This window comes from Dipodomys spectabilis, unplaced genomic scaffold (assembly GCF_019054845.1).
Source record: "Dipodomys spectabilis isolate Male_0828 unplaced genomic scaffold, ASM1905484v1 ptg000234l, whole genome shotgun sequence".
Lineage (NCBI taxonomy): Eukaryota > Metazoa > Chordata > Mammalia > Rodentia > Heteromyidae > Dipodomys > Dipodomys spectabilis.
This window is the reverse complement of record NW_024870911.1, coordinates 16,577,210-16,595,808: the sequence shown is the minus strand read 5'-3', so window position 1 is coordinate 16,595,808 and position 18,599 is coordinate 16,577,210. Positions and strand designations below refer to the sequence as shown.

At 54.1% G+C, this 18,599-nt stretch overlaps 2 protein-coding genes across 3 annotated transcripts; one reads left to right on the top strand and one right to left on the bottom strand.

Annotated features, from left to right (window-relative positions):
* The first annotated feature begins 2,136 nt into the window (after positions 1–2,136).
* LOC122124388 (solute carrier family 26 member 10-like) lies at positions 2,137–10,498 on the top strand. Its single transcript, XM_042699137.1, has 18 exons — positions 2,137–2,482; positions 2,947–3,057; positions 3,553–3,710; positions 3,886–4,050; positions 4,427–4,579; positions 5,279–5,361; positions 5,504–5,651; positions 5,765–5,878; positions 7,349–7,426; positions 7,518–7,613; positions 8,079–8,185; positions 8,301–8,370; positions 8,442–8,558; positions 8,698–8,731; positions 8,815–8,897; positions 8,987–9,041; positions 9,152–9,258; positions 10,301–10,498. Exons 1-18 carry the CDS (start codon positions 2,140–2,142, stop codon positions 10,337–10,339), a joined length of 2,061 nt encoding a protein of 686 aa, XP_042555071.1. The 5' UTR covers positions 2,137–2,139; the 3' UTR covers positions 10,340–10,498.
* Positions 10,499–10,551: 53 nt separating this feature from the next.
* Positions 10,552–17,481, bottom strand: B4galnt1 (beta-1,4-N-acetyl-galactosaminyltransferase 1). 2 transcript variants are annotated; one of them, XM_042699135.1, is made up of 12 exons: positions 17,385–17,481; positions 17,189–17,231; positions 16,520–16,738; positions 15,890–16,054; positions 15,645–15,751; positions 14,894–14,934; positions 14,565–14,745; positions 13,523–13,621; positions 13,186–13,376; positions 12,832–12,972; positions 12,334–12,574; positions 10,552–11,261 (listed from the first exon to the last, which is right to left on the bottom strand). In XM_042699135.1, exons 3-12 carry the CDS (start codon positions 16,735–16,737, stop codon positions 11,044–11,046), a joined length of 1,602 nt encoding a protein of 533 aa, XP_042555069.1. In that variant the 5' UTR covers position 16,738; positions 17,189–17,231; positions 17,385–17,481; the 3' UTR covers positions 10,552–11,043. The 2 variants fall into 2 exon arrangements, with proteins under 2 accessions (XP_042555069.1, XP_042555070.1); XM_042699136.1 differs by lacking the exon at positions 17,189–17,231.
* Between the last annotated feature and the right edge of the window lie 1,118 nt (positions 17,482–18,599).

Here is an 18,599-nt window from a genome sequence, read left to right as displayed (position 1 = left end):
CCAGGTGGTTGTCTTGGCCGAGGGATGGAGAAGTTGCAGTGGGGTAGGAGAGGTGAAGCAGTATGGAACAGATCAGTGGGCCTAGGCATTGGAGGAAAGAAGGGCACAGGATAAAAGATATCACTGTCTTGAACTGGCTTGAATTCTGAGCCTAGGTGCTGCTCCTCAGCTCTTCAGCTCAAGGCCAGAGTTCTACCACTTGAATCACAGTGCCACATCCGGTTTTCTGGAGGTTTATTGGAGATAAGAGTCTCATGGACTTTCCTGCCCTGGCTGGCTTTGAATGGCAATCTTCAGATCTCAGCCTCCTGAGTAGTTAGGATTATAGGCGTGAGCCACGGGTGCCCGGCTTTTCTTTTTTGTTATGTACCATTACTGTGGGATTGAACTCAGGGCCTGGGCACTTTCCTTTAGCTTTTTCCACTCAAAGCTCCATTTCCAGCTTTTTGCTGGTTAGTCTTATAGACTTTACTGCCCCGGTTGGCTTTGAACCATGGTCCTCAGATCTCAGCATCCTAACTAGGATGATTGTAGGCATGACCCAGCAGACGTTATCTTTGTCCCTCGCCTATAGCATCTCTCCCTCCCCAGTTGGTGCCCAACTGGAATTCCCCAGTTGGAACAACTGGAAGTCTAGATCCTCGATGTATTCTTCCAGTCCTTCTTTTCCTCATACTCACCCTTTGATTTAGACCTCACCAGAAAGCTCGGTGTCCTTTCGCCATCTCCCGGCCCCACCCCCAACACTCAGACACTAAAGTACGAAATACCAAAGTGTACCTTTCCTTCCGGGCCTCCATGTTCAGCTGAGGGAGGGTGAGAGGGTAGAGGGGAGCCTGGGTCTCCTTTGCTGGCTAGGAGGTCATAAGGCATGTCTGAACAGCAGGCTAGGACGCTTCAAACCCAGTCCTAATCGTGGAGAAAGGATCTTCACCCCTCCCAACTTCTGGCACAGCCCCTGGAACAGGGAGAGGTAAACATGTAAAGATCCAGATGCCCCTTTCTGAGTCCTTGTGTATCCATAGGTCCACGGTGTCTATTCCTCCCCTGGGCTCAGTCACGTGTGCTGGGGCTTCCTTAGCAGACAATGGGCTGCTGGGGTGGGAGGATAAGGAGATGCTGGAGCCTCCCTGTGGGCCCCCAGGTCCCTCTGGCCGACAATGAGGGGAGGGTTCTGCATGGAAGGGACAGGACGTGGGTGCAGATAAGATTTCTGGGGAACAATAAGAGGAATTGAAGAGGAGAGACCCACCCTCTCTGTACCCCACCCCTTGGGGCTTTGGGTCAGGGATTGGGGGGCCAGAGGGTGATGGGGAGAGGTGCTAGAGATGATTGTGAATGGAGGTGGGGGGGCGGGTGGCAGCAAATAGCAGGATTCAGAAGCTTTCTATTTCTTTAGGGACCACAGGGGTATGTGAGGTGGGTGGGTGACCCTTTTGTATTTATTTTAACCATGCATTCCTACTTTAAGAATAGCACTTGAACATAATAAATGGCATTTCAGGGCTTAAGTTTTTTTTTTTTAGTTCTAAGAAGTAAAAATCAAAATTTCCTGTCAGTTCAGTATTTTCCCCGCAGTGGTGTGGGTGGTGGTTCTCTGTTGTTGTCCTTGATCAATATATTTGGCTGCTTTCCATCTCAAGAAGCCAGTAAAGCCCCTCACATGTCCTGGGGCCTTGGCTCTGACATAGGGGTCCCAACCTGCACTGAACTTTGTGCTCCTGCTGAAGGACACAGTGACTCAGGGAGGAACCGGTGACCCAGCAGAACCTAGTCTGTGTCTGCTCAAAGTGCAGATGGGGATAGGAACCAGCCCAAAAAGCTGGGCATTGAATGATGGAGTGGCAAATGCTAGATGTTGCAGATTGTTTTGGGGGGGGGGGGGGGGTCTATGTCTCTGGCCTCAGCCAACTTTATTGCAGGCCCAGGGCACTTGCTGGAGCAGTTGGATCTGGCTCAGAATGTCTGAGGAAACACCTAATATAGGGATTCTCTCCACCCAAGCCTGACCCAAGAAGGTCCCCAAGAGAGGACGCCCTGCAGAGCAGGATTGGACACTGCTTCTTAGAGGCGGGACTCAGGGCTAGTTCACAGAGGGGTATTTAAGACCAGGAGGAGCTGGAGAGGGTGGAGGACAAAATGAGTGGGCTTCTGGGCACCAGGGCCTCCTCCGGTCCTGAAGAGGCCTCCCACCTTAAGTCCCCCTTAGACAACAGGACTAGGCAACCTCTCACTGAGACTCAGTTCCAGCAACTCTTCGGGGATGCAGAGCAGGAGCCTGAGCTGCCTGCGGAACCCCGTTTGCCCAGGCTGTGCAGGCTCTGGAGGTGGCCAGCCAGCACTTGCTCCTGGCTGGGGGCGTGGCGCCTGCTGCAGGCCCGACTGCCCCCACTGTGCTGGCTACCGCAGTACCGCTGGCGGGCCTGGATGCTGGGGGATGCGGTGGCTGGAGTGACCGTGGGAGTTGTGCATGTGCCCCAGGGTAAGAGCCCCCCCCCCACTCCAGCCAGTTTCCTGTATGAGAGGGGTATTCTAAACTCTAGAGGGCTTTGGGGTTGGAGGGGTGGTGGTGGTGTGGGGAGCTGAGAACCCAGAGTAAGGGTTTAGAGAAAGGCATTTGTAGCCAAATTTGAGGAGGGGAGAAGATTGTGGAACCCCATCAGATCCCCCCCTCCTTTCCTCCTCATCTGCTCAATCCTGTGAGACACCTCTTGGATGGTTCCGGTTCAAGGAACTAGAGAGTCTCCCCCAGGGAGCAGGCGCAAGGATCTGTGACCTTGTCAGCATCAAGACCTCCCGGTGTGGCCTATTAACCCCTCAGTTCCCTCATGGGGTATAACTCACCACCTCTGGTGCCAGCCTAAGAGTGTGGGACGGAATGGGGCTAGGAGATTATCCCCTCAATCCTGTATCCTCTACCACCCCTTTCCACCCCTCACCTCCCAGGCATGGCTTTCGCCCTTCTGGCCTCAGTACCACCCGTTTTTGGACTCTATACTTCATTCTTTCCAGTCCTCATCTACAGCTTACTGGGCACTGGGAGACACCTGTCTACAGGTAAGTAGCCAGGGACTGCCCATGATACTTTTCCTTTGTAGGATGAGAATGGACAACATTGTGAGGTCTTCTGGTACCACCTTCCCTTTCCTCCCTGCCACCATGCCCAGGAAACTCTAGGCATGCTGGAGCAGGTGTAAATAGGTGGTAGTTTACTTGGACCTTCCCTGATCCCAGTGAAATTTAGTTTAGAAAATGAGCAAGTTCAGGACTGGAAGGGACTTGAGAGGTGGGGGGAGTCCTTACAGGCAGGAGCCGTAAGTTCTATAGAAGGAGTGATTTCTGCCCCTCCTCTCCCCATGGATTCACTGTCCTCTCTTCCCTCCCTGTTTATGCTACAAGTAGCTCATGGTCCTATGGCCTTTTTGCAGGCAATAGCCTGCCAAGAGAGGGGTCTGACAGCTGCACCCCAGGAGTCTGGGCTGTTCCCCTACCCCCCCCCCCCCACACACAGCTGCACAGCTACTGATGGATGCATTTGTCATCTAACTCCAGGAACGTTTGCAGTACTCAGCCTCATGACAGGCTCTGCGGTGGAGCGCCTGGTGCCTGAACCTCTGGCAGGGAACCTTAGTGGAAGTGAGAGGGAACAATTGGATGCACAGCGAGTTGGGGTGGCAGCGGCTGTGGCCTTTGGGAGTGGGGTGCTGATGGTAAGAGGGAGCCCTGGAGTTTGGAACCACACTCAGGGACCAGGAAAACTGGGCTGGGGTGGGGACAAGCCTCCCATTCAGGTCCCCGGAGGCTGAGAGGGCCAGAGGCAAGCTGGTGCACTGTACTCTAGCTGGGCTGCTCTGCTATTGATGACTATGCATCTCCCCCCTGCAGCTGGGGATGTTTGTGCTGCAGCTGGGCATCCTGTCCATCTTCTTATCTGAGCCTGTGGTCAAGGCGCTGACCAGTGGCGCTGCGCTGCACGTGCTGGTGTCTCAGTTGCCAAGTCTTTTGGGATTATCTCTCCCCCGCCAGATCGGCTGCTTCTCTCTCTTCAAGGTGAGGGATGGGAGAAAAATGGAGACGGGGCTTCCAGAGGTCCTCCAGAAAGAGGGAAACTCAAAGGGGAGGAGGGATGGAAGTTGAGGAGGGATGGGGTGGAAGAGGATAGAGGTGGAGGAGGATAGGGGTGGAGGAGGATGGGGGTGAAGGAATGTGGAAGTGGAGGAGGGATGAAGGTGGAGGAGGATGGAGGTGGAGGATGCAGTATGATGCAGGCCGGTGGAGGACAGAGGGTATAGACCCAGGGCTGTGGAGGCCAAAGGCCTGGTTGGCAGCTGGAGAGAGCTTTGCCTAGTCTGATGGATGGGTGCCGAGGTGGGAAGGGGGCAGTCAGCCCTGACAAGGGCCCTGTGCTCACGGCGCCTGCTTGCAGACGCTGGCCGCAGTGCTCACAGCACTACCCCAGAGCAGTCCGGCCGAACTGACCATCTCGGCACTTAGCTTGGCACTACTTGTGCCAGTCAAGGAATTGAACGTGAGATTCCGGGACAGGTTACCCGCTCCGATCCCAGGGGAAGTTGTCATGGTGAGGACCACCAACATTCTAGCTCCCTGCTCTGCCCAGACCCTGCCCAATCCCTTGTCCATCCTGTGAGATCTGACCGCTGCTGCCCCCTTGTGGAATGCACAGGTGTTACAGGCTGGAGGGCCTGTTCATACACCAGCTTGCCAGACCTCCTTCCCAAGCACTTGGCCATACTAGAATCCCCCAGCTGCACCGTTCCACTTAGACCCCTCTAGATGGCTCTGAAAGCCATCCTCCACCCTACAGAGCCACCCTAAGGTCTTGCTCACCATAGCACCTCCTTTCTTCCCTGTAATTCAGTGTTTTCTTCATTTCCAGTCCCCACCAAACTAAATAAAAATATTCCACGTCTCCACAGCACCCCATATACACATCAATATAATCCAATTTCCCTACCTGGAATGGTTCCATTTACACCTTTGGTATCCACCACACCTACAGGAAGTAGAGCCTTTTACTTCCTCTATACTGACTCTGTCCTCTCACTGACTCTCCATGGTCCCAGGCATACCTTATGACTCTTTTCTTGCCTTCACTCTAAAAGACTTGTCACACACCCCTCCTAAATACACCAGAGCTCCACCAATTGCTAGGTTTCAAAGGCCACCTACACTGGGATGCTCTTTCATGTTGAGCCCCTTCTAGCCTTTCCCAGAGATCCTCATCCTCTCCTAGATCCTAATGTGTTCTCTTCTCCAGGTGCTTTTGGCCTCTGTGCTCTGCTACACCTCTTCCCTGGACACAAGATATAATGTCCAGGTAGTGGGGCTGTTGCCTGAAGGGTAAGAGAGAAAGAAAAAAAAACAGCCTTGTGCTCTTCCTGGTGTCTCCTAAAACACTCGCTCTTGTCCTGCCCCACCCTATCTTCCCTTCCTTCCTTGTTGCACCCAGCCCACCCTCACTGTGGATTCTTCCTTCTTCCAGATTTCCCCAACCCCTTCTACCCAGCATGGTGGAGCTGCCCAGGATTCTGGCTGACTCTCTGCCCATAGCACTGGTTACTTTTGCTGTGTCCACCTCTCTGGCCTCCATCTATGCAGACAAGTATAACTACACGATTGATCCAAACCAGGTAAGACTATGACTGTGGACAGCCCATCCCCAGCCTCATTCAGAAGATAATCCCGTAACCACACTCCCCCGTGCCTGTGTCTCATTCCTCTTCTACTCACTGCATTCCTCCAGGAACTCTTGGCCCATGGTGTCTCCAACCTTGTTTCCTCCCTCTTCTCTTGCTTTCCTAACTCAGCCACACTGGCTACGACCAGCCTACTAGTGGATGCTGGTGGTAACACACAGGTGAGGAGAAAGGATGGGACACTGAGGCCAGGTGGTGGGGGTGAAGAAACAGATGGAGAGTTGGCAAATACCCTGGTGGCATCAGTCTAGAGGAGGGTGGGAATGTGAGGGGGAATGAGTGAGGGCATGAAGGAGAGGAGAGAGAGAAGACACCAAGGATCCCTGAAGACTTTTGCAGGCACTAAGCCTGAAAAAGATTATGTTGCCTCAGATGTCATTGGAGATAAAAAGCGTTTGAAACTATACATTTAAGAGGTAAAATTCTGGGGTTTTTTTTCATGTTTTTTTTCCTTCCTTCCTTCCTTCCTTTCTTTCCTTTCTCTTTCTTTCTTCCTTTCTCTCTCTCTCTCTCTCTCTTTCTTTCTTTCTTTCTTCTTTTTGGTTGGTCATGGGGTTTGAACTCTGGGCCTGGGAACTGTCCCTGAGCTCTTCAGCTCAAGGCGAGTGCTTTAGCTCTTGAGCCACAGAGCCACTTCTGGTTTTGTGGTTTTCTGGTGGTTAACTGGAGATCAGAGTCTCACAGACTTTCATGTCCGGGCTGGCTTTGAACCACAGTCCTCAGATCTCAGCCGAGTAGCTAGGATTACAGGCTGTTTTTTTGTTTTTGTTTTTTGGTTGGTTGTGGGGGCTCAGGGCCTGGGCGCTGTCCCTCAGCTCTTCAGCTCAAGGCTAGCACCCTACCACTTGAGCTACAGTGCCACTTCCGGCTTTTTTCTGCTTATGTGGTGCTGAGGAATTGAACCCAGGGTCTCATGCATGCGAGCCAAGCACTCTGCCACTGAGCCAACTTCCCAGCCCTGTTTTTTGTTTTGTTTTGTTTTTAAAGAAACATTATTTAACAGTCTCAATATTTTTTGTGTTCTTTCCTTTGCTGGTACTCTAAACAGGTAATTAGCCTGCTTGTAGGGTGAGCCAAGTATGGCTTTTAAAATGGAAGTTCATTACAAAACTAAAGAACTTAAGCCAGACCCCAGTGGCTCATGTCTATAATCCTAGCTATTCTGGAGTCTGAGATCTGAGAATCAGGGTTCAAAGCCAGTCCAGGTAGCAAAGTCCACAAGACTCTTATCTCAATCATCAAAAAAGAAAAAAGAAAAAAGCCAAAAGTGGAAGTGAGGCTCAAGTGGTAGAGCACTAGCTTTGAGCAAAAAAAGCTTAGGGACAGCACCCAGGACCCTGAATTTAAGCCTTAAAACTGGCACGCATGCACACACACACACACACACACTCACACACACACACTCACACATGAGAACTTGAGCTACTTGAGCTGCATACAACTGGGGAAGAGTGACGAATAGAATAGTCATCATTTAACTGGAGGAAGGAGAGGGATAAAGTCAGGGCTATCTGTGGGGAAGGAGGGAGATTTCCTGAGACGAGGCAGAGGGTGTAGGGGACAGGCTCTCCTGCAGGATTGGGGGTGGAGGAGGTTTCCTTCCTCCCTTTCTTGTCCCTCCTTGCCTTCAGCTTGCAGGCCTCTTCTCCTGCATGGTGGTCTTGTCGGTGCTCCTGTGGCTGGGGCCCTTCTTTTACTATCTGCCCAAGGTAAGGAGCAGAGGAGGTGTGGGAATACCAGAGGAAGTGTGGCTGTCTTCCAGGACCTTGGGGGTAATGAGCCCATCTCCTCTGCCCCAAGGCTGTCCTGGCTTGCATCAACATCTCCAGCATGCGCCAGATGTTCTTCCAGATGCAGGAACTTCCTCAGCTATGGCATATCAGCCGCATGGACTTTGTGAGAAAAACAAACATAATTCCCCAATTGGCCTTATCTAGCTAGCGTCCCAGCATTCCCAGCCTTGTCCTGGGCCTAAACTATAGTCTTAGTTCTAAATTCTTCAATTCTTCTTATCTCTTACATTTGTCAGAGACAAGGGGAAGGGTGAGGTGAACCCCTCATACCCGAATACATGTTTAAAGCCTTTGTGGGAGGATTGAACCCAGGGCCTCATGAATATTAGGCAAGTGCCTCACCACTAAGCTCCCCAACTCAGACTTGAGTATTTGTAATCTCCCATCTGGTACATGGTCGGAAGGTACTACATTTCCTGTGTATCCCATTGAGTCAACCCTGTCCCTTCCTTCTATCATACTTGCTAATTTCTCCTGGACCATCCCTTCCTATCACTTGCCCTGGTAGTCACTGCCCTTGGATCCCAGTCTTTCCTCTGGGAAGTCCACACCAATCCACATCCTGCAGGCCGTGTGGGTGGTCACATGGGTAGCTGTAGTGACCCTGAACGTGGACCTGGGCTTGGCTGTGGGCGTGGTCTTCTCCATGATGACTGTGGTCTGCCGTACCCAGAGGTAGGTATACAGATGAGCAGAGTTGAGAGGAAGGGAAAGGGTAAGATGTCGCAGTTGGGTGACTTTCTAGCTAGGCCAGGCACAGTTGGGAATCTGACCCCAGCTCCTTCTCCAGGGTGCAGTGTTTGACACTTGGACTGGCTGAGGGGACTGAACTCTACAGACCACTCAGAGAGAGTCACAAGGTGGGTAGGTTTGAGCCAAAGAAGAAAGGGAAATTAGGCTGGGGTGCTTCTCTGATCCTTTCACCCTTTAGCTCCGGCAGGTCCCAGGTCTCTGCATCTTGAGCTATCCAACACCACTCTACTTTGGGACCCGAGGGCAATTTCGACACCTCCTGGAATGGCATCTGAGGCTTGGAGGACAGGGCAAGGTGAAGGCTTTGATCACAGAGGAGTGTGGGTGCTCTGGGTTTTGAAGGCTGGTGTATGTTCTGCAGCAGATCTTTGCCCAAGGGGCTCATGTCCACACCTGTGTCTTGAGGGAGGTGACCCCCCTTTCTCTACTTATAGGACTCTCCAAAGCCAGATGGCCCATCTGATACGGGTGAGATGGGATGGCAAGGTGGGATGGAGATCTGGACATGATGCACGGACACAGGAAGAATCTCCTGCTTTCTCCCATCTTAGTTGCTGACCCTGTCAGAGTGGTGGTCCTAGACTTCAGTGGTGTCACCTTTGCAGATGCTGCTGGAGCCAGAGAAGTGGCACAGGTGAGGTTGTGGGTAGGCTAGGGGAAAAAGCCATTATCCCATTCCTCCCCTTTGATTTGAGAGTTCACCTGTCTGCTCTGTCCTTGCAGCTCGCCAGTCGATGCCAAGATGCTGGGATCCACCTTCTCCTGGCTCAATGTAATGGTGAGTGGGAAGAAGGATGGACGGGCTGGTGACATGATTTGAATACTTGGGGAAGGGAGAGGAATACACTATGGATTTTGGCCCCAGAGGCTGATACCCTCCCTTGACAGCCTCAGTGTTGGAGACGCTGACCCGGGCAGGACTTCTGAATAGAATGACCCCAGAACAAATCTTTGTGAGTGTGCAGGATGCCGCTGCACATGCCCTGGAGAGACTGGTAAGAGACAAGTGTCAGGAGTGGGAACGAGGAGGTGTTGAGCTAGGGTAAGAGAAAAGTGGATGAGGAGGTTTTAGGAAAAGGAGAAGGAGAAGGGTTCAGAAGGAAGGAGTAGCTGGGCACCAGCTACGTAGGAGGCTGAGATCTGAGGTTCTTGGTTTGAAGCCAGCTTGGGAAGAAATCCACGAGACTCTTATCTTCAATTAAGCGCCAACAAACTAGAAGTAGAGGTGTGGCTCAAGTGGTAGAATGCTAGCCTTGAGCACAAAAGCTCACAGACAGTGCCTAGGCCCTGAGTTCAAGCTGTAGGACTGGCACAAAAAAAAGAAATTAAATTTAAAAAGGAACTAGTGCCAGTGGCCTACCACTGTAATCCTAGCTACTCTGGAGACTGAGATCTGAGGATCATGGTTCAAAGCCAGCCTGGGCAGAAAGGTCTGTGAGACTCTTATCTCTAATTAACCAGCAAAAAGCCAGAAGTAGAGATGTGGCTCAAGTGGAAGAGTGTCATCCTTGAGTGAAAAAGCTAAGCAATGCGGTGTGGTGGTGGCTCATGCCTGTAATCCTAGCTACTCAGGAGGCTGAGAGCTGAAGATTGCAGTTGGAAGCTATCCCAGGCAAAAAAGTCTGTGAGATTCTTATCTCAAACAAATTACTCAGGGTAGCACTGTGGCTCAAGTGATAGAGTGCTTGCCTTGAGCAAAAGAAGCTCAAGGACAGCACCCAGGCCCAGAGTTCAAGCTCCAGGACAGGCAAAAAAAAGAAAGAAGAAAGAGAGAGAGAGAGAGAGAGAGAGAGAGAAAGAAAAAGAAAGCTAAGCAGGAGCCCTGAGTTTAAGCCCTAATACTGGGGCGGGGGGAGGAAAGAATAAAGAGGAGGTGATTAGTGGATTTAGGACCAAGTCAAGGAGACTGGCCAAGCTGTGGGTAAAGAATTGAAGAACTAAGGTCCCAAAGGGGTGGTGTGCCACAAAGCCCTGATTAATTATTGGTGATGGAAAGGGTCCTAAATGTATTCCTGACTTATCTTCCTTCTTCTCCAGGAGCTCACTGGCCAAAAGATTTGCACAGTGTGGGTCTGACTGAATCATGTCAGTGTGGATTGCCCCGGCAATGTATGTGAGAGGAGGGCTGTGGTCCCTGAGCCTTATATTTAACATCACCAATAAACAAAAATGGAACACCTCTGGGGTCCATGAGGTGGGTCTGGATGTCTACATGGGAAATCCCAATGCCCCCACCCACCCACCTACCCACAGCACCTCAGAGACACAAGTACAAGTGGCTTTCACCATGTGTTCACCAGCCCCTTGGAGCTCCAGAGTCACAGTGCTCTCTGGGAAGGGGAGGGCTGGAGCTGGTGCACAAAGTATTGGATCCAGAGCTGGGGACGGGGTACAAGGCCCTGGGATTGCACATTGGGAGCTCCCCCACCACCCCCAGATCCAAGGAGATGAGAGGAGCATGTTTTTCACTTCAGGGTCTTAGAGTCCTCCTGGGCTCTTTGGCACTTGGAAAGTGAACCCCTCACTTCCTGCCCCATAGAATGGGGTGTGGGGGGGGGAGAACTTGGCACTGGCTGTGGAAGAGGTTATGGCTCCATCAGGCCCCTGGGCACTTACAGAAAAGGAGAGGTGTCACCAGGACAAGCCCCTACTTGGAATCAGGTTCTGAAGGGGAGGGGAAATCGTGGCGTGCTCGCAGGGTGGAGAGGTTTGCTGGAAATTTTCCTGGCAGGGATGAGGAAGCAGGTCCAGCCTGAAAAGGGGAAGGCCCCAAGTGGCTGTCATTCAGCAGTCATGCACTGCAGCCGGTGTTTGAAGAAGAGCAGGCGGTGTTTGGCCACCTGACTTTCATCCAGCGATCCTGGGTACCGGTAGCGGGCATAAGTCTCTGCTCCAGCATCCCTTGACACCCAGGGCAGCTTCAACTTTGATGCATGATCCACAATGACGTTGGAACAAGAGCCAACCCGAAGGGAACCAAGGCCATCCAGGAAGAATTCTAGGGGTAGAGAGAACCTGCAGTGAAGAATAGGCCAGCAAGCCTCAAGGGAGAACTGAATGAGGGTATAGGGGGTGCCTATGCAAAGAAAGACACCATTTCTTTCTTTCTTTTTTTTGGTTGGTTATGAGGCTTGAACTCTAGACCCGTGCACTGCCCCTCAGCTCTTCAGCTCAAGGCAAGCACTCTACCACTTGAGCCACAGTGCCATTTCTGGTTTTCTGGTGTTTTATTGGAGATAAGAGTCTCACAGACTTTTCCTGCCCTGGCTGGCTTTGAACTGCAATCCTCAGATCTCAGCCTCCTGAGTAGCTAGGATTACAGGTGTGAGCCACCAGCACCCAGCGAAAGACACCATTCCTAAGAATGTTGGCACCTGAATTAACCCCATTCCCTCTCTCAGCTGTACTCTTGTGGAGAATGGCATCTGCTTCAAAAATAATACTAATTTTAAAAAACGAACTACTTCCCACTCTCAAAGGTGCAAAACATGCTGTATGGGGCCCTCTGGGGGTGGTCATCTTAATCAGGGGAAGCCGCTGGGAGTGGAGGAGGGGTGGTTGTGGTATAACACTGACTCTGAAGTTCAGGGCTGCTTCAGCCACGATGCTGGCCCTTGGTTTTAAAAGGCATGTTGGTGGCTCATGTCTGTAATCCTAGCTACTCAGGAGGCTGAGATCTTAAGATTGGGGTTTGAAGCCAGCCTGGGCGGGAAAGCCCGTGAGACTCTTGTCTCCAATAAATACTTAGAAATTAGGCCAGAAGTGACTCTGTGGCTCAAGTAGTAGAGCACCAGCCTCGAGAAAAATCAGAACACAAGGACAGTACCCAGGCCCTGAGTTCAAGCCCTAGGACCCTCACCAAAAAAAAAAAAGTTGGTATGTTGGTTAGGACAAGGTGAATTTCTGTCTCTCCCTCGCCTACCGTGCAGAACTGCCTTGGGGGTGCAGGTGGCAGTGACCGAGGGCAAGCAGGAGGGGCGCGTGCCGTCCGGGCCCGTCTGCACTGTGTCTAGCACGGCGCTGCGGCGGGGGTGCCCTTCCAGGCCCGGCCGGGAGAGGGCGCCACTCACCCAGGTGTGCCACTCGGCTGAGGCGCGGGTCGAAGCCCACCTCGCGCACTTTATCGGTGCGTGCCAGGAAGAAGTTAACCACGCCGTCGGTAACCACGCAGCCTGGGAAGCCCACCAGCTCGTGGTGGAAGCCGCGCTTTTGCCGGAAACAATTCCCGAGGCCTGGGGCGCCGGGCTCCACGCTCAGCAGCTGCCGGTAAGTGGTGGCGAAGCCGGAGATCTCGCGCACGGCGCCTCCCACCTGCAGGGAAGGGGAAGGGGACGGGGTTCCAGGTGGAGCCTGAGGACCCTAAGAGGGTCCACAGTGCTCCCTGCGCCTCCGCTGGTTCCAGGCCCCATTGCGCGTCCCCCCCCCCCAGGATCCAGACAGCCCCTCCCACCCCACCCCGCCCCCGTCTCCTCGCGTGGTCTTTCCGAGTCCGGATTGCAGCTCTGGTCTTTGGCTTGAGCCGGTCGTTCAAGGCCCTTCCTCCAGCCCACACTCGTGGGCCTCCCTACCAGGTCCAGCGGCGTCCGCTCCAGCACATCCACCAGCCTCTCCAGCCGCGTGCGCGCCGTGAAGATGAAGTCGTCGTCCACCCACAGCACGTATTTGGTAGTGACTTGAGACACTGCCAGGTTCCTCCCGGCGAACCAGCCCTGGGGGGGGAAAGGGCCAGGCGGGGAGGGGAGGCTGTGAATGCCGCCTTCCTCTTCTCGGACTCCTCTTGCAAGAACCGTGGACCCCCTCTGGGTCTCTGAGTGCTTTCCAAGGATGGGTTTTGAAACAGATCGCGCTGGTGGCGAGGATTAAGGACATACCCCTCCGCCCCGAGTCCCCGAGCGCCCAGCTCAGCCTGGCTGTCTGCGCACCTTGCCGAAGGGCATGAGATAGTGTTCTACATGGGGGCCGCTGACGCGCTCCGGCTTGTCGCTGTCGTCGGCGATGACCACGGTGACGGTGGGGTAGAAGCGGCGAATGCTGGCGATGAGTGCACGGAGACGATCATAGCGAAGGAAGGTCTTGGTGGCAATAGTGACCAGAGCACTGATGTTGTACTGGGCTGAAGTGAGGCGCAGGATGTAGGTGGGGGGTGGGGGGAGGAGAGTGGGAAAAGAGAAACAGGAAGACATCTCCCCCGCTTCACCCCCAGGGCCGCCCACTCATTCCTCCCTCCTCCAGGGCTACTTTCCATCCTCACCGCCTCACCTCCCTGGGGTGGAGACCCAGACGGGTACAGCCGAGGGTTTGGGGGATGTCTTATGCGGATGGTGAAGGCAGCCTCATGTCCCGCGGTGGAGAACCGAACTGGGAATACAGGACATGGGGTTGTGCCTTCAAGGGTGGAACAGCACTCTTTTTGATCAATCAGTAAGTGCCTGCTCTGTGTTCCACCTTTGTAAGCCGAAGTGGACATGAATACAAGGTTCTTATGCCCATGGAATGTACAGTACAGTCTTAACTGTGGAATAGAAGTCCATGAAGAGCTAACTTATAATGAGCATTTACTATGGGCTAGACAATTTTGGAATTCATTCACTCCTGATGATAGCCCCCATCACATTTCTACTAGAGAAAATGAAGTGGAAGGTACAGAAAAGGAACTTGCCCATATTTACCCAGCATCAAACAATGCTTAGAGGAACCTGCTCTCAGGCTAAGTAAATAAGGAAATTCAAGAGTAGGTGAGAGTCATTGAAAGATTAAAGCAAGTAATGTAATGGTTAAGAGAAGAGATTTGAGTTCATATGTAAATGACAAGATGGAGCCGCCAGGCAAAACATCTAGGGTAAGAGCTTTGCTAGAGCAGAGGGAGGCCCTAAGGGGAAGCAAACACTCCACATTTGGAGAGAAGCCTCAGGATTATGCTATGTTCTTTTTGTCAGAGGAGAAATAAAGATTCAAGAAGGTGAGGCTGTTTACTCTGTCGCAAGAGGTGGATTAGGAATAGAGCTTAAGACTTCGGTCTCCTGATGAGGTCATTTCCTGGGCCCTCCCCCCCATGATTGGCCAGAAGTGGGGACACACCCAAGGCTCCAGTTTCCCCGAGCCTGCTGTGGCCCCAGGATGAACAAAGGCTCCTTTTCTCCCTCCCTGGCCCTTCTGGCCCAACTGAAACATCCGTTGTGTGGCTGGGCAGCTCTGCCTATTGCCCAACTGCCTCCCGTGCCCTTTGCCATTTGCCCGTTGCAGCTTTTCTGGGTTCTTTTGGTTCATCCAGCCCGTCCCTACCTCAGTCCAGGCCTCGCACCTGTGTCTGCTGTGTTGGCCTGGTAGCTCCGGCTGCTGTAAGTGACCAGCTGCAGCTGTCGGTTCAGCTGGTCCAACCCTGAGCTGGCAAGAGTGAGATCTGGATGCCCCTCTCCGGTGATAGTCACTCCACCCACTTCCCCTGCCACGTCCCAGGTGCCTAGTGAGGCAGACAGGTTCACCTGGCACAGGGGATGGGAGAGCACAAGATCAGGCTACAAATTCACAGCTTGCCTTCCCGATTCCCCCATTCCTTTTCCTTGTGGTCTCGTCTCCCTCCCAGCTTTCTCCAGGCCCACCTAACCTCTTTCCTCTCTTGTTTTCCCTCACCTGGTATAACTCCTGACCTGAAGCTGCCTGCAGGCTCAGCCCTGGGAGAAAGAATGGGATCAGGATTACAAAGACAGCCCTGATTTCTTCTTCCTGATTTTTTTTTTTTTTTGTCGGTCATGGGGCTTGAACTCTGGGCCTGGGCGCTGTCCCTCAGCTCTTCAGCTCAAGGCAAGCGCTCTACCACTTGAGCTACAGCGCCACTTCCGGTTTTCTGGTGGTTTATTGGAGATAGGAGTCTCATGGTCTCTCCTGCCCGGGCTGGCTTTGAACCGCGATCCTCCGATCTCAGCCTCCTGAGTAGCTAGGATTACAGGCGTGAGCCACCAGCGCCCGGCTTTCTTCCTGATTTTTATCTCTCCTTTCACTACACACAACACAGAAATCTCTACTTCTCCTATCCAGTCTTCAACCACATATTGCCCTAACATAGACTACAGTGACTGATTTTTTAGTCCATTTCTTCTTCAATGGTCTGTATTAGCTAGCTATCTTTTATTCAGTCAGCAAAGAAAAAAATTCTCTCCCCCAGTCTCCCCAGTTTCTACCTTCTGCAATTCCTGATAACCCTGGAGTTTCTTCCACTTTTATCTCCCACCTTCTAATCTCCCCCCATGCACTCCACACACCCTTTCATCAGAGGTCATCCCTCTCAAACCACTCTTCCCTCTTTTCCCTCTTTTCCATTCATCGGCTAGCTCTGCCATCCCCATGATGGCCTAGGCCATCCTCTAGGACCCTGCTTCCTCACCTGGCACCAAGATGCTCCTGAGTGGTGGAACCTCCACACCCTGCAGGGGATACTGTAGTGGGGAGTTGGCAGGGGCTATGAGCAGCTGGTCAGCGGGGGACTGGCTCCTGGTCATGGATGCAGGGGAGCACAGAAGAGGAGTTAGGACAGAAGGGGACATCTCTCTCCTGGCACAGCCATCCCAACACCTCTACTCCCTTCCCCTGGCAGGCTTGTGCCCCCACCCTTTTTTTTCTCACGGGTACCTTGAAAGGAAGGCTTGAAACTCCTGTTCCCTGGAGGCAAAGGCAGCTTTCAGTTCCTCAGGGTCAAAAGCCTTGGTGAGGTCAAAGGCTCGTACCTGTTTCTGGAAGGGGAGAAACAGGCTCCCCCCACTGGATTCACAACTGCAGTAGTTCTGAGCCAGCAACCTGAAGGGGGGAGGGAAGAGTTCTTCAGGGCCCCAGCACCACAACTGTCCCCTAAGACAAACCAATGTGAGCTCAGCACCTCTGCCCCTCCAATACCTGTCCCCTGACCCAAAATAATGGATCCCTCAAATCTGCATTTCACAGAGATGGAAGATACAGGTTCGATTATCAGGAGGGTTTCGGGAGCTACCTACAGGCCGCACGGAAACCACTCGAGAATCTCAAGTCTGAATGAAGACAGAGCAGGGAAGCTTCCAGGGGCTTTCCGCCATGACAACGCTCAGGGACAGCCTTTGCTCCAGCCCCAACCCTCTGCCGCCCTTCTCCACCACCCACTCCGCTCCATTCAACCATTCCGGAGCCCGCAGGCACCCCCAGAGCCCAGCGCTGGAGGAGACAAAAGCGCCCCATGCACCCGCAGCGCAGCGAGCGCTGGGTGCGCCGCGCCGCCGCCGCCCGACTCACCCCACCACCTGCTCCTTGATCCTGACCGGGATGTGTGCGTAGCGGGGCTCAGGGGCAAGATCTAGCAGCTCAGGCCTGGGGGGGCTTTGTGCGGGCGTCCACAGCGCAAGAGGGGTCCGGAGGCCCGGGGCGTCTCGGGTGCTCACGTACAGGAGCCCCAGAGAGGCGCAGGCGAGCAGCAGGACCAGCGCGCAGAGGGCCCGGCGGCCCAGCCGCATCCTAGAGGTGGGGTGAGAGGGGGTAGGGTGCCGAGTGAGAAAAGGGGAGGGGGGAGGAGAGAGGGAAGGGGAGAGCTGGTGCCCTTGACCTCGGCGACCTCGGAGGCTCCAGCCGGGCTCTCTGGGGAGGAGAGGGGCACCGTCCACTGGACACTCGGCGCTAGGATTTGCCTTGAGGGTGCTTTCCTCGGTACTCCTCTCCGCACTCCCCACCTCCGTGCCCCCCCACCCCCCAGCCCTGTGAATCCCTCGGCCTCTCCCCCCCCCTCAGTTTACCCTATGCCCAGAGACATTTGGATCGCGCTGGTGCTGATGCAGCGGCGCACGAATGGGGGGGGGGGGGAAGCACTGCTTTATACGCATTGGGCGACCCCACGGGCGCCGGGGCCCCCCCGCACCTCACCAGCCCCTCCCCCGCACCCCTCACCCCGCTCCTCAGTGCGATCATCACCTGGGCCGCGGTGGGCTGCGGAGGGGCGGCTTCGACACCTTGCCTGTCAGGAAAAATGCAGAATCACCCTGTAGGAAATACCCCTGGGGTGGCCTGGGCGGGAGCGGCGCTGGGGACCCGGAGCGCATCTCCTGCTCGCCTCCACCTCGGGCCTCGCTCCCCACGCACACCCCGCGGGGCGGGGGGCGACACTGACCGGTCTAACGCTCCACGGCCACAGCACGACTCCGGTCCGGGCCGCGCCGGGCTCCCAGCTCCGGCCTGGGGGTCCTCATGGGGCCGGCGGGAGCCTGCGGAGGCTGGGGAGGGGGTCCTCCCGCTGCCCCTCCTCCCGCTTCAGATCGGGGCTCTGCAGACCTTAGCGCGGAGGGTGTTTCATGATGCTTCCTGCTGGGAAAAAGGGAATGAAAAACAAAAAAAAATCTTCCGTAGCTCAGCTCAGCCCGGAGAACAAAGCCGGGGATCGCTGGCACCGCTGGCAGGGCCAGGAGGACGCGGGCCGCCGCCCGGCTCGGCGCTCGCACCGCGGCTCGGCTCGCCCGCTGGTTGCGGCAGAGCTCCCGCTCCACGAAGGGAATTCGAGAGACGCGGAGCCCTCTGGTGGGCGCGGAGGAGATTGCCCTGGCGCGTCGGGGACCGCGGGAAGGTCCTGCTTTCCAGCTCAGCGTCCCTTCGCCCCCAGATCTTGACATCCCAAGGGTCTGCTCCCAATCCCCGCCCATCCACAAGGATGGACAACAGGACTTTGGGAAGAGGTGGGCGGGAATGCTCTCCAATTTCGTTTCAAAGGAAGCTTGGTGTGCTAGGGTGAGGTAAAGAAACTAGTCCTGGAAGGGGGAAAAATACACTGGCTGGCTAACAAAGACAGTCGCAGCCCTCCCCTCGCCTCCCTGCCACGCCCTTCTCCTCCTCACTAGACCTAACAAACCTGGAGAGATAAACTCGCAATAATTTAAAGGACGTCTCTTGCCTGCCCGACTGGGACTCGCAGCGAAGGGGAGCCCCAGAGGGTGCAGACTGACCCGAGCTCTGCCTTTATAAACCTGAGGCCATCGATAAACCTGACTCCTGACACTGCCCAGAGTCAAAGATCAAGGGCTGAGAAGGTGGCTCAGTGGTAAGAGCTTGCCTCGCATGCATGAGGCCCTGAGTTCGATTTCTCAACACCACATAAGCAGAAAAAGCCGGAAGTGGTGCTGCATATAAGAAATGCACAGAACGTTGGTGTGTGGATATAAATAAGGTACTAGTCAGCTGGAAGAAAAGGGAAATCCCATCCTTCTTACAGGAAAATAAACTTTAGAAGTACTAAGTATTTTAATATTTAAAAATAAACCATGAGGCCCCAGGCACCCCAGGCGCCAGTGTCTCATGCCTGTAATCCTAGCAACTAAAGAAGCTGAGACCTGAG